The sequence below is a fragment of the Ambystoma mexicanum genome, chromosome 1q, assembly GCF_040938575.1.
Source record: "Ambystoma mexicanum isolate Mex_15411 chromosome 1q, UKY_AmexF1_1, whole genome shotgun sequence".
Classification (NCBI taxonomy): domain Eukaryota; kingdom Metazoa; phylum Chordata; class Amphibia; order Caudata; family Ambystomatidae; genus Ambystoma; species Ambystoma mexicanum.
In genome coordinates, this window is record NC_090922.1 from 1258831317 (window position 1) to 1258845279 (window position 13963).

At 44.1% G+C, this 13963-nt stretch overlaps 1 protein-coding gene across 2 annotated transcripts in view; it reads right to left on the reverse strand.

Moving 5' to 3' along the window:
• FGGY (FGGY carbohydrate kinase domain containing) overlaps nt 1-13963 on the reverse strand; it is a 2730916-nt gene that overhangs the window by 136326 nt on the left and 2580627 nt on the right. For both annotated transcript variants that reach the window (XM_069642074.1, XM_069642075.1), the window contains exon 15: nt 10474-10535. In XM_069642074.1, coding sequence (XP_069498175.1) covers nt 10474-10535 — 62 coding nt within the window. The remainder of the gene's footprint in view (nt 1-10473; nt 10536-13963) is intronic.

A 13963-nucleotide genomic window follows, 5' to 3' on the forward strand; every position in this document is an offset into this window, starting at 1 on the left:
TTAGATGGCCTCTCCTTGGTGAGGCCCTGCGGCAAACGAGTCTTGTCTGCACGACCACCGCCCCAATCCACCCCCCCCGCCCTATCAAAGGCAGTTCGCACCGGGGTACTTGTGCTGGCAAGTGGAGCTGTCAGGGAGCGATAAAGGCCAAGAGGTGCCAAAGACCATGTACACTTCAAATTGGTCTATAGAGCATGGGTTGTTGTTCCCATGTCTACCTCCAGACCCCGTGTCTCCTGCCAAGCATCCCCCCTCACGCTGGACGGCACCCTGCAATCCACATAAGTGTGTCTCCATTCACGAGTCTTCCTGTGTCTTGTCTGCACGACCACCGCCCCAATCCACCTCCCCCCGCCCTATCAAAGGCAGTTCGCACCGGGGTACTTGTGCTGGCAAGTGGAGCTGTCAGGGAGCGATAAAGGCCAAGAGGTGCCAAAGGCCATGTACACTTCAAAGTGGTCTATAGAGCATGGGTTGTTGTTCCCATGTCTACCTCCAGACCCCGTGTCTCCTGCCAAGCATCCCCCCTCACGCTGGACGGCCCCCTGCAATCCACATAAGTGTGTCTCCATTCACGAGTCTTCCTGTGTCTTGTCTGCACGACCACCGCCCCAATCCACCCCCCCCCCGCCCTATCAAAGGCAGTTCGCACCGGGGTACTTGTGCTGGCAAGTGGAGCTGTCAGGGAGCGATAAAGGCCAAGAGGTGCCAAAGACCATGTACACTTCAAAGTGGTCTATAGAGCATGGGTTGTTGTTCCCATGTCTACCTCCAGACCCCGTGTCTCCTGCCAAGCATCCCCCCTCACGCTGGACGGCCCCCTGCAAACCGCATAATGCCACGACATATACACGTCATTCATTCACAAACACACCCCTGTTTCGAATTCTTTATAACCCACTTCATATTTCTAATGAGAACTTCTTTGCGCTTTGCTAGTAAACCCGTGAAGGTGCTGGTTATCTGCTCTTCGTCTCTGTGAACTTCCGTGACCACTTCGAGGAAACTCGTCAGTTTGCAAACCTGTGAACTGCTCCCTGTTCTACGACAAGAAACTACTCTGATCCCTGCATCTAACTGTTTGTTCTTCAAGGTAAGGCCATGTACCATAATCATTTTGCGTCCAATTTCTTTTCGTTCAAGACAGTACATGCAAGGAACTAGTCACATGTTCTGAGTTTAGTCAAATTATCTTTCTATTTTTTTTAAGTTATTCAAATACTTATCCGCATGTGAATAACGTGTATAGTTCCAAGAACCAAAACGAACCTTGCATTGAACCTTTTATGTGTCATTTAATTTTTTAACACATTGGTATTCATAGAGAATTGTTGATCTTTACTTTTCAGAACTTTCCACAATGCCTGCCTGTTCCATTGGCGGTTGCCCTTCGAAGACCCATAATAAATCTGAAGGTACTATAATGCATGTTTTCCCTAAGACAATAGATCAGATAAGAGAATGGGTCCGATATTGCGGATATCCACCGTCTGAGCTTGAAAGTAGAGTCCTAGAAGTCTTTGCGGACAAGAGGGGTGATCGATACCGCATCTGCAGCAGGCACTTTAGCTCAGACATGTACTCCACATCATTGCTAATAAAGAAGAACACAGCGCGAGCGAGGCGAAAATTGCTCTCAACCGCTATTCCCACTCTATTCGTCCACATCCCTCCACTGGTGAGTCAAGTTTACGTATTTATCTCTCGGCCTTGCGGTAGTGTGTAGCATTAGCTAACAATAATTTCCCCATTTATGTATCCACTCAATATGAAGGCGGAAGATTCTCCATCCGTGTCGTTATTGCAGTCATCAGCCACTTCAAGCGCCTATCGGGTAATCTTACTTAGCTATTCTGCCACTGACTTGTTTTAGGCATGTAAATCAATAGTTTTAATTTATCGTGTGATTATTTTACCTAATGGTACACCCTTGTACTCGTCCTCTAGTCTTTGTTTTCAGTTATAATTATTGTTATCCAAAATAATGCAAGTACTGTCTTTCAGGGAGATGCTGAGGAGTCCAACGTATTGACGACAACCGTTGATGTCACTCAGATGCTCGAGGTACGTTTCCGGACAGTTCCATCGATGGAGATCATCAGATCTTGCATTCTTGTAGCGTGATTGTTACACACAATGTTTCTTTCGTTTTTAGCCATTGATATGTCCTTCTGTCGTCGCCCTCCTATGTGTCTTCTTTTTTCAATATTGTGTTCATTACTAATGAAAGTGCTATGTTTCAGGGAGTCGATGGAGCATTAGTCCAAGAAGAAGGGGGAGCATGCAGTTACGGGTCGGCGCAACAGCTTGCAGAAGTGTGCACCGCAGTTACATCGTCCTTTGATGTTCTTATGCATTTCGAGGTATGGATACTGACAGTTCGATCAAGCGAAATCATATGACGTGATTACATCCGCTATACTTCCTTCTTTATTAACGCAAGTACTATGTTTCAGGGAGATGACGGAGCTTCTTCTACAAGAACATCACCCCTAGTAGTTGATGCAGATCTCTGGGTGGTGACACTTCCAACGATCGAGCAAATCGAATCATATTTACATATCCATTATTTATTTTAGACAACTGATCATTTATGCAGGTCTATTTAGATGAGCCGTTGACGCCTGCACAAAGTTTATGTTCTTTTTAACAAAATAGAAAACCATACTAATTCAATTACTGTGTTTCAGGGAGTTACTGAAGCATCATCTTCAATAATATCATCAATGGAAGTCTATGAGGAGCCCGAGGTATGGATCTTGACAGTTCCATCTAACTAGATCAACAATGCGTGAATAATTGTCGTTTGAATGTTCTACAGAAAGCGTGCATTCGTGTTTTGCTATTGAGATGTACGTGGGTATTGGTCCCCAAGTACATTTTGTGTTTTCAATATTACTATACATACTAATGGAAGTTCTATGTTTCAGGGAGTCGATGGAGCGTCAGTGCGTGATGGATGTGCTTATCATGAAAATATAGTCGTTGCAGCGCAAGAGGAAGTGGAGACATGCACACACGAGTCGGAGCAACAGCGTCCTGATGTTGAAGTTCGAGGCAAGAAAGTTTCAAAGAAAAGAAAGCAAAAGAAGGTTAGTGTCCTGGTCACTATATTATGTTGTTTTTCACTGTTAATAGTTCAATACTGTTAAGTTGTGTTTAAACTGAACATCCCTTTTCCAATCTGTCCTCTAGTTGCGAGTGGGTGTACGAACTAGATCTACACAGACAGTGAAGCGAACGAGAGATGTTGCTTGTCAAACCTTTTGGCAGGGACTTGAGACTGGAGATGCATCGTGCCAATGGGAAGAATATGAAGTGATTGACAACGGAGCTATACCACCACCAGCCATTGATAGTGAATGTCCTCCTGGTAGTTCGGATGCAGTCGGAGATCAATTCACAGAATCCACACCCGCAAAAACTAAGACCGCGAGAAAGTTGAAGAAATTGTTTTATTCACCCATCGCCGGAGAAGGAACAGATGTTGCAATGGAAGAGAATAAAGTGGACGACAATGAAACACCATCAATATCACTGAACATAGCGGAAGACGTTATCAGAGATTCTACCTTTCATGTGAGTGACATGTCCTCAACGTTACAGGCCGAACCAGCTGGGATGCAGAGTGACAGTATAAGGAAAGAGGCCAAATTCATTGTATTCGATAGTTGTTTGATTGATATTATTATTCGGATGAAATGTGGGCATTCGGTTGGTGGGGAAGTATGTGGGGAGCCATTGATTAATGTGACTCGTGCAATTCGAGGCACTAACCTTAAAATACATGCCACCTGTACAAAATATCATCCTTTCTCATGGTCTGCACAACCCATGCTGGGGCAACTGCCAGCAGGCAATCTACTTTGTGCAGCGGCTGCACTTTTTAGTGGTTCAAGTTTTAAAAAGTTAGAGTCTTTCTTTCAGTTTGTGGGAATCCATTTCATTGCGAAAACTCAGTTCTACAAATACCAAACCGATTATCTATTTCCAGCCATTAGCGAAGCTTGGAGAATGGAAAAAATGTCTATTGATAGTACATTCGCGGGCAAACGGTTCAGGCTAGCCGGTGATGGACAGTGCGACAGCCCAGGATTTTCAGCCAAGTACTGCACCTACCACTTTCAGGACATGGAAAGTAAGAAAATTGTGAGTTCGGTGGTCGTGCAGGTGTCACAAAGTACATCCTCAGTGGCCATGGAGAAAGTTGGCTTTGTAGCATCATTGCAAGAACTACAATCGCGGGGAATGGTGATCGACCTGATAGCCACGGACAGACACGTTTAAATTGCCAAGACAATGAGAGAAGAGTACAAAAATATAAATCACCAATTTGACGTTTGGCATCTTGCAAAAACAATCAATAAAAAAATGTCGGCTGCAGGTAAAAAAAAAGATATGCAAGGTATTTCACAGTGGTCCAAGTCAATCAGCAACCATCTTTGGTGGAGCTCAAAAACATGTGGAGGGTCGTTGGAAATTCTACTGGAAAAATGGCGGTCAGTAATGTTACACTGTAGCAACGTTCACCGCTGGAACACGAACCAACATTTCCACAATTGTGAACATGGCCATTTGTCCACAGAGGAGGCACGGAAGAAGAAGTTGTTGATTCCTTCATCACCCACTCACAAAGCCATTGAAAAGATTGTATTTGATAAAACTATAACAAGAGATTTGAGGGGACTCACGGAATTCTGCCACACAGGAGATTTGGAGGTGTTCCACAATATGTGCCTAAAGTACAGACCAAAACGATTGCATTTTGGCATGGAGGGCATGATAAATCGGACTCTTCTAGCGGTCTTGGCACATAACCATAATGTTGGCCGTCAACAAAGTAGGACGACCGGAACTTTAGGGACGCTTCGCTACAATAAGGCCTTCACAAAAAGAAGTAAACAATGGGTTATCAAACCAGTGTTTGAGGATATGCAATATGACTTTATTGAGAGACTTATTGTTGATGTCCTAGATAGGCACATACATGGAGTTGTGAACGAACCTGTGCAGGGGACAACTGCATTGCCACCCAACATTGCCTCTGTTCCATGTCCACCTAAAGAAGAGCTCATTGAGAAATACACATCACGGTTTAAATGATTGTAATTTGATTGTCTGTTCTCTCGAGTCTCCTCATGTCGCAGGCCCATTGAATATGTGTAGCTATGTATTGTGTAAATAAAAGTGATTGCTCTGTGAGTCCTGTGGGATGGCCTTGCACTGAATGTAGCTAACTAGGAATGTGTGCTCGTTCAAAGTGAAGGTCAGCTGCTTTGATTATTTTCTCGGGTGCCGGAATGGCCCACAACTCAGTATAAGGTTCTATTGTTATTTGACCTTGACAGGCCGGGACCATCCCGAAAGACTTCTTTTTGGGGGTGTGGGGCAATAACGTAAGAAACGATAATGAATATAATTTCAGAAACGAAAGCCATTTAATGTTCGTTCATTAGAAGAAATAACGTCGGCATAGAAGGAGTGGTATTACGGGGCTGCCCTACGCACAGACACAATGGAAAATGCAAATATAATGTAAGTAACTCTTTAGATGAGTTTATACCGCAATTTAATTACTATACAGTAGCTTTAAAGACGGGTTAAGTTGTACTTGTTTGTTCTATGTGGCATATTGTTTTGTACCGCGCACTATCTTGAGGAGAACCATCTCCTTTTACGGAAGCACCTCAAAACCTTCCTCTTTGCTTCTGCTTTCTCTCTCCCTCTCCCCTGCTACAACTGGTCCACTGTCTGCGACCTCGGTCCTGGGCCCTTCCACTCTCCACCTGCACTGCCTCCCTGTCAACCCCTGCACTGATGGACTGTCTCAGTATCCTACAGCCCCCCCTTGACGTATAATACCCAGTTGCACTGTCCTAGCTATGAAATAATTTCCCGACCTAATATATAAAATGAATAATTTTAATAAAGATCTGATGGTGAGACTAATTTCATTTTTTATGTTTTTAAAACAGGTACATCCTTCATTATTGTATGTGTCACGAGTACCAGACACCGCTGGACGGCTTTTATAACCGCCAGTTGCTTCTCCGCGTGAACAACGTTAGCACCCTGACCATTTTATGGGACGATCGCCAAGTACAAGTATGCCCTTACGCGGTACTAACGGCTAGATGCAACATACAGACCGTTGTGGTGGCCTAGTGCCTCGTTGTTGGAACAGCCATGCGATTATCAGTGCGACCGAAGAGCTTATTTTATCGTAAACCAACACCCTGTGTACTGCACACGAACATCGCTTGCCTCAAGACGAACTATTTTGGATCGAGAGCAAAGAAAAATGCAAATCGCAGAATATTCTCTAAACATTTGATGTCCAATAAATGTACTTTGCCAAATGGACAATCTTGCCATTTGCTTTTAAACCACAGTTTCATATTCCGAATTGTGGCGCTGTATTGTGAGATGATCTAAGACCCTGTGTACAGCAAAGGAACATTGCGTGCCTCAAAACGAACTTTTTGGAACGTGAGCAAATAAAAATGCAAATCGCTGAATATTCTCTAAACATTTGATGTCAAATAAATGTACTTTACCAAATTTACAATCTTGCGGTTTGATTTAAAAGTACAGTTTCATATTCCCAATTGTGGCGCGCTGTGTTGTGAGCTGATCTGTGTTGGTTTCCGGGTTCTGTGTGTAGTCGCGTAGAAGACGCCTGGGCGCGTTTGCCTACGCAGCACAGTCACGTCACGGATAGAGGCGGGGAATATGAATGTTTTGATAAAGTCTGTTTCAGGGGCGGGGGATTTGATTTAGTGCCGCAAACGCAGGTGAGCCAGGTCGATGGGGGGAAATGATAGGATTATCAGAAAATGGCGGCTGATTTCGAGTGCGTTAATGGACGAAAAGTCGGGTAAGGTCCATAGGAAAGATTTCTACGATCTACCGATTTATGCTTAAAAACACATGGCCGAACCGTAGGGACAATAAAAAAAAAGTCCCGGAACTATCCTTTAAGTGAAAAGAGTATGATTGTAGATTATAATTGTGAATGGAGGTTTACAAATATTAGGATGTATTTCAGCAGAAGGCTAAAAAATGCCATATGTTTTTGTAAATGCACTTTCGAGGCTTAAACACACAACACAACATAAAAGGTTACATGGTTGTTTTTCACTGCAAGCCAAATGCATGCTTCATATATGATGTGAGGGAAATGTAATATTCTCCAAAACAATACACGCTTTTTAGTGTGTCAAAAAAGCTCACACGAATGTAGGGGGATTTAAAACTTCTTTTGTGTGACATGTTGTAATCGTCTTGAAAGAAGACACAGATGTGGGTAGCTGACTAGTGCTCCGTGTGTGCTTTTAGAATAAAAATGCCCTGTTTGCATATTTTATCACTGAAAACAATGGTTACTCAAATAAGCCATTTTATGTAGCGTCACATTTAAATGCTCTCCGTACGACGAGAGCCGTCAGCAGGGCCGCTGGAGAGGCGGGGGGAGAGGATGTATCTCCTGCCCCACAGGGGATGGAGGTAACACACAAGCTATCCAGCTCCATGTCTAGAAGCAGGATTCCCCCCCGCCCCCCTACCAAACACATTGTTTTAGTTGGTGTATATCACACAGGTCAACATTATCAATTCTATTCAGGGGATGCTAGTCTAGCCCTGGTTTTAACCTTGCACTCTGGGTCTTGTAGTCCTGGATTTCCCCATTATAACCCAAGGACTATATGTCCCACAATGCAAAGTCAAAACCAGGACTGGACTAGCGTCTCCAAAATGGAATGCATAATGTTACCATGCATGTATACATGTGGCCTTTTTGACCAAGGGCTGTCCCTGGTGGGAGGCTTGCTGCTTGGAATACAACCAAAGAACATTTTGGGAATATAAGAATGACCACAATATGAGAAATGTGACTCTCATAGCAATTGAAGCATGCACCACCTTTAAGCATATTATACACACGGGCCGCTTGGTGCTCTTTTCGTCATGAGACTCACCTTAGGAGTGACATGTCTGCAAACGGCAAGCCCTACATACTCCTATGGACAGCTTCTGCATTCAGGCACAGTCAGCAGGGAATTACTGTATAGTTGCCTAAATAGAATAGAAGAACATCCAGCAAAATCCCTATTAGTGGAAGGCTGAGGGGACCCCTGGCTAGGGAGAGGTTTTTGAAGAGTGTCGGACACTGCTCAGTCCCACTTAAAGCCCGGGGCTTGTTTTCTGCTTTTGACACAACTGCTTACTCCTGGTACACTACCAAGTGCACAAAATAAGTGAGCACCTGCTTTCTGTATAGAGTGCTCTCTTCTCCCAGTTTCCGCTTCCGCAGACTCTCTCATCCCTCGGAAAACACTGACTGGCGCATCACGATACGAGAATTCAAAGAAGCACTCATCAGTAGAGCCGGCCCGGGGAATGGGCAGTCTGTGCAGTCGCCACGGGCACTGAGCTCTTGGGGGCCACACAGCTACCTGCTGCCGTGAGTATAAGAATTAACGAGGGCTGGGCTGCTTCCAGCCACCAGGCTTTTCTTTGAGCCTGTTCCAGCAAGGCCTTTCTATCAGCTCCCTGTGACGCGCTTCTAGAAACAAATACCTCCCGCCCATCTCCCCAGACGCCCATCAGACCCATGGGGCCTCACAGTTAGGGCTTATCATGCTCTTGTTTAAAGTAATGGCCCATTTAAGAACGTTTGTTTTGGATAAGGGTTTGGAAATGGGCATTTTATTCTGAAAGCACATACATAAAAACTAGTTGCCGTCTAAATCTGTCTTCTTTAAAGCCAATTAAAATATGTTGACAAAAAACTATTGCGATAGTATTCATATATCCGCGTTTGGTGTGTTACGCTAAATACATTTTTCGGGGTGGGAGGAATCTCAATTTCTAGCATCATATAATACATGCCTTTGTCAAACGATGCAAAACGTTACCATTTCACAATATCATTTGTTATGATTAAGTCTCGAAAGACAGCATACAAGCCATTTTTTATAATTTTGTAGAATTGCATTCTGGTATTTGTAGTCTTCAAGATGGGGTGAAAATAACGCAACATTTGTAATCTTTTTGTTTAATATATTTCTGTAAGGATTCCTATATTTCTGGAGTACTTTAATTATGATGTCTGTACTTTTCAAGTCTGATTTATAAAACAGAGCGTTGTTGAAAGACAAACGTCGTGGTGAGGAGGGGAAAGGATCAGAGGGAAAATGTGTTGTGATGATTTACCGGGTCCATGGATGTGGGAAGAGAGGTTGCTGAACTGAAGATGTTCTATCTGGCCATGTGCTGATTTTCAGGGTACACGTTGAGATTACATGTGGGTTGGCAGCATCCACTCACTTTTTTTCACACTGCCAACTACATCCACTTGGGTTTTTTGAGGCCAGCATGCAAAAATGGCTGTTTGCTCAAGTTTTCGCCCACCAGGATTTGAACCCACTAACTCACCTAGCCACACGAAAGAGTCTTCAAAGCACACGTGTTGGTATTTGCTTTCCATAGAATATTTCAATGTAGATTTTTGTGTTAGAAGGTGCACACCTTTAATACTTTGCCAGAAGGTTCTAGGAAAATCAACACAAGCTGTTTTTTTCGCGGGTCTTGATTGATATTGTGAAAGATAATGCTCATTTCAATTTTGAATTTTCTTCTATTAGGAAAGGCCAGTTGAATTTAATTTTCATATTTCACTTGGTGATACATTCAGTCCCTGTGCGTATGTTAAGGATCCCCCACACTTTTTTCCAGACTTGAGCCCTATTGATGACATTTGAAGACCTGCCGAATTGCTTACCCTGACTGCCACAGTACCTTTCCAGTAAATAGGCTTTGTTTCGATATCATTATCCTGCAGCAAAAGCACTTTGCCCTGTCTGCCCCAGGGCCAATCCCTGCCCTACATCCATGGAACATGCAGTCACCGTAGGCATGTTTTGATTACTTACCTGTGATCTTCATTACTCTTCGTCCTGCTCTTCCTCGTCACAGTACTTTCTTTTGAGGTACCCATATCTACAAATGATTCAGCTTACTGGGTCGGCTACTCCAAAATAAGCTTTACTCCTGATACTGCTACAACCATAATATTAACAGTTAAAATTCAGATATTGAATGTCATATTATTTGATTCCCACAGATAGTAATGACTAAATTTGTGATATAATTTTCTGCGATGCAAATAAAGGGGCCTAACACATATTCTGCCGCCCAGGAGCCTGCAAATCCTAGGGCCGGCCCTGCTCATCGGTATAATAGTGTACTTGCAAGAACTCATAGGACCTGTTTCAAGACGTGTGAATTGTGCATTCACATGTACAGCATATTTACTGGGAGTTTTCTCTTTGCTGCCTTCCCAACAGAAAGATACTCTTTTAGTACTGCCACGAGTTCAGTGGGACCAAGCATTATTATAAACATCCCAGATATGAACTATGGGTCGATTCCCCTCTTCTGGGAAAATGTATTCATGCATTGAATGGTTACCTTTTGTCTTGGCGGTTCGGCTGCACGATTTTCCCAATCTTTCCCATTTGTTCCATTGCATCCTATGAGAGAAGAAAAGGCGCATATGAATGATTAAAGCTATTGTTCTTTTCCTGTGTTTACAATGACTTGGCGCGTGCATGAAGTATTCAGCAGATGCAATGCACCAAGCAATTAAACCTCAGGACTGCGGGTGCATTAATCATCGAAGCAATGGAGACAACACACAGACAGTTCAGGTCCACTTGTGCAGAAGGCCAGAAAACATACTTGCAAAATGCTAAGGAAATCTATAGGGTGCTTTCTTGATGTAACTATTTGTTTCTGCTTTCAACACGCTCAGTACATATCTGTTCAGTTGGTCGGGTCTGCACATACTGTGCTGACTGCGCAAGCAGGAGCTGGGGTGCTTCAAACTGTCCTACAGGCAGGGCAACAAGAAGGTTCTCGGAGACAGGCTTTGGTCAAAGGCAATGAATGTTTAGGTTAACATGACTCTTCTTAGTTCCCAGGGTCATTTTGGACAGAGTGAACATGTGTAAAAGACGCCTGCAAAGAAGGGAATTCCCGCTTCACCTGGAACGTGTTCCCATTACGGAGCATGCTCTGTGCCAACTTGCTACCTGAGAGAGGCGGGGTAAGGAGAGAAGTTGTAAAATCTAAGAGATGAGACGAAGCTGGTGTTGTAGAGTGGGAAAGGTAAAAAGAGGAGCTGCTGGAAGGAAGAGAAGGTAGAAATAGGAAAGGGAAAAACAAAGAATACCCTTGTGTGGAAAAGAGAAAGTGCACCATAAGCCTACACGTTGTCTGAAAGCAGGAGGAGGAGGAGCAACCATGGGATGGTTTTAAGACGTTGTGACAGGCCCCCAGGATCCAGAAAGCTTCATGTTGACGAGGAGTCCAGGTAGAATGGGTTGGGGCCATGACAGCTGAGGTTCACCTCACTGTCTTCGGGTCCTTAGACTGATACAGGCACCTATAAGACCTCCAGACCTACCTCGCCTCTGAGAGAAGCTCTGGAGCCTTCTTCAGGAAATCTTTCCAGCCCAACAACAATAGTGGCTGACATTTCTGCAAAACTCCCCATCAGTGGCCTACCAAAGAGATCATGCATCCTCATGGATGGCATCCATCATAAAACCGGTATGCAGTGATAAAATTGAGGCAAAAATGTCGCCTGTACAAATGTCGCCTGTACAAACAATTGCGGCAAAAATGTTGCCTGTACAAATGTCACCTGTACAAACAATTGCGACAAAAATGCTGTGGTTTGACCCGTTAAAGGTGCACCCCATTACACCATTTAAGAGGAGCGGGGGTTGCGGGGGTGTCCCTCGGCCCCCTTAAATGGTATAATGGGTCCAGGGGTTGTGGGGGTGTCCCCATTACATGGACTGCGGCAGCAAAACCACGGCCCTTTTGCCGCAATATTTTGTGTCCACGGCCATTTTTGCTGCGTTTTTAACACATGGAACCATAAAATCTTGATGCCAAAGACTGTGTGACGTCAAGGAGAGGTCTGGAAAAAGTGTTGCGGGAAAAGACGATATCCTGATTATCATTTGGAACGGATGATCTTGGCAAGTAGAATTAACTAATGACCTTTGTGAAGAGGTACCTGGGAGAGGCCCGGAAAGAGATGCTAACACCAAGACGCTCTGGCTGGATGATTTACTTGTTATGAACACTGACATGTGTGCTGTGCAGCTTGTGCCAGAGCAGTTCCTGACAACTGCAGAGACCAGCACAACACCTACTTATGAAGAACTTTAAGAGAAATTAACACAAACCTCTGATCCAGAGACTTGATAGTCACGCTCAAATTATGGGGCCATACAGATACATACACTGGGTCAAAGGAAATACTTAGCAGTGAAAAGTATCCCCCCTTGTGCCATTTTAGTTTGATTAGTGTTTTTTTCTTTGGAAGACATTTTCTTTCATTCAATCCCAACTCCAATAACTCCTTTATAACATCTCTTTGTGACAGTACTCTCAGACCTCCAATCATATGGCAGGTAGACCCGATACAGTATAAGGATCAACAAGTCATTCTTATGGGAGACACACTGGGGAAGTGCAGCAGGTGGAGGGATACTGTCACTGCACCCACCATGACTTACTGCAGTGACAGCAGGTCGGGCTCTGACCTTCTCACTACATCCAGAATTGGACCCCCACATATCATTGGCTGCCTAAAGTGCAGCACTTAAATACCAAGAGCAATAGATGGGTATACCGCATGAGTTGTAGACACCTGGGGTCAGTGTCATCAACGATTACTGGTACAGCACTTGCCATCGACGCCTTGGCTCAGACTCCATGTGCCCTTTGCTGCAGTGCAATCACCGAGGTATTGTTTGTAGCACAATCACTTTTTTTGTTACCTCCCACGCTGCCCTGTAAAAAAAAAAGAGTGAAAACCAACTCACGGAACAGTGGTGGCCAACTTGAAAAGGTAGTTTCAGACATGGTTTTATATAGGTTATGATGTGAAGATAGGTTATGATTGTGTATTTATAACGCAGACCCGGGGATTCAACCTGTGGTGCTCCATGTCATCTTGTTTCCATGGCAAGCCCGTTGCCCCTGAGCTATCCTCCCTAAATATTGTATGCAAAGTATTACCTAAAGCCATTCATTAATTCCCTGACTCTATGTACCTTTATAACCTTTTTACATTGTGTTTGTGTGTTCTTTTATTAAAAAAAAAAGAAAACAGATCCTGATCCTGTGGAGGCAATGGGCCTCATTCCGAGTTCGGAGGTAACCACGCTGCTATTTGCGGCATGGCTGCCTCCAAACTCGTCCAAACATTCCGAGGTCGGAGGGACCAGTAATTTCCCATTCACCAAGGCCATTCCCCATTACCATTTGAGCCCCTATAGGGCTCAACGGGAAGGGGGAAGGCGGCAATAACGGTACCGTAAATGACAGTACCGTTATTGACCCCGGAGTCCCTTTGCGGGTCCCATCCTTAACGCCTGCTAAAAGCAGGCGTTAAGGAAGGACCTGCAAAGGGAACTCGTAGTAGGGCTGTAAGGGATTAACGGCACCGGTCTCGTTACCGGTGACCGTTAACCCTTACCGCCCTACTCGAAATGAGGCCCAATATGTTAGAAAGTGCTACAGTGCATACTTTAGAAAAATATTCCTGCAGGAACGTGTGAATGAACACAGCAATACAGGATTGTGAGCAAGTAAAAGATTGGGAGTCGTTTTCTTTTCTGGTAGCAACATCCTTGGCATTTGGATGGCTGCCATCTTGATGAGAGACACTGCATATATGCAGGTCAATGCTTGGTCAAGATCGCTATTTTTCTTGAGAATTTATTTTGTTCTCACCGAGATGAGCATTTTCAAGGAAATAAAGATCAATATGTTCAAATGTCTCTTTAACGTCCAGTACAAGCAACTGTCAGGGAACATGCCCCTCCTACATCCCCCTATAAACATGCACATTCTCTTGTGCCTCTCTATAAGGGGTTGT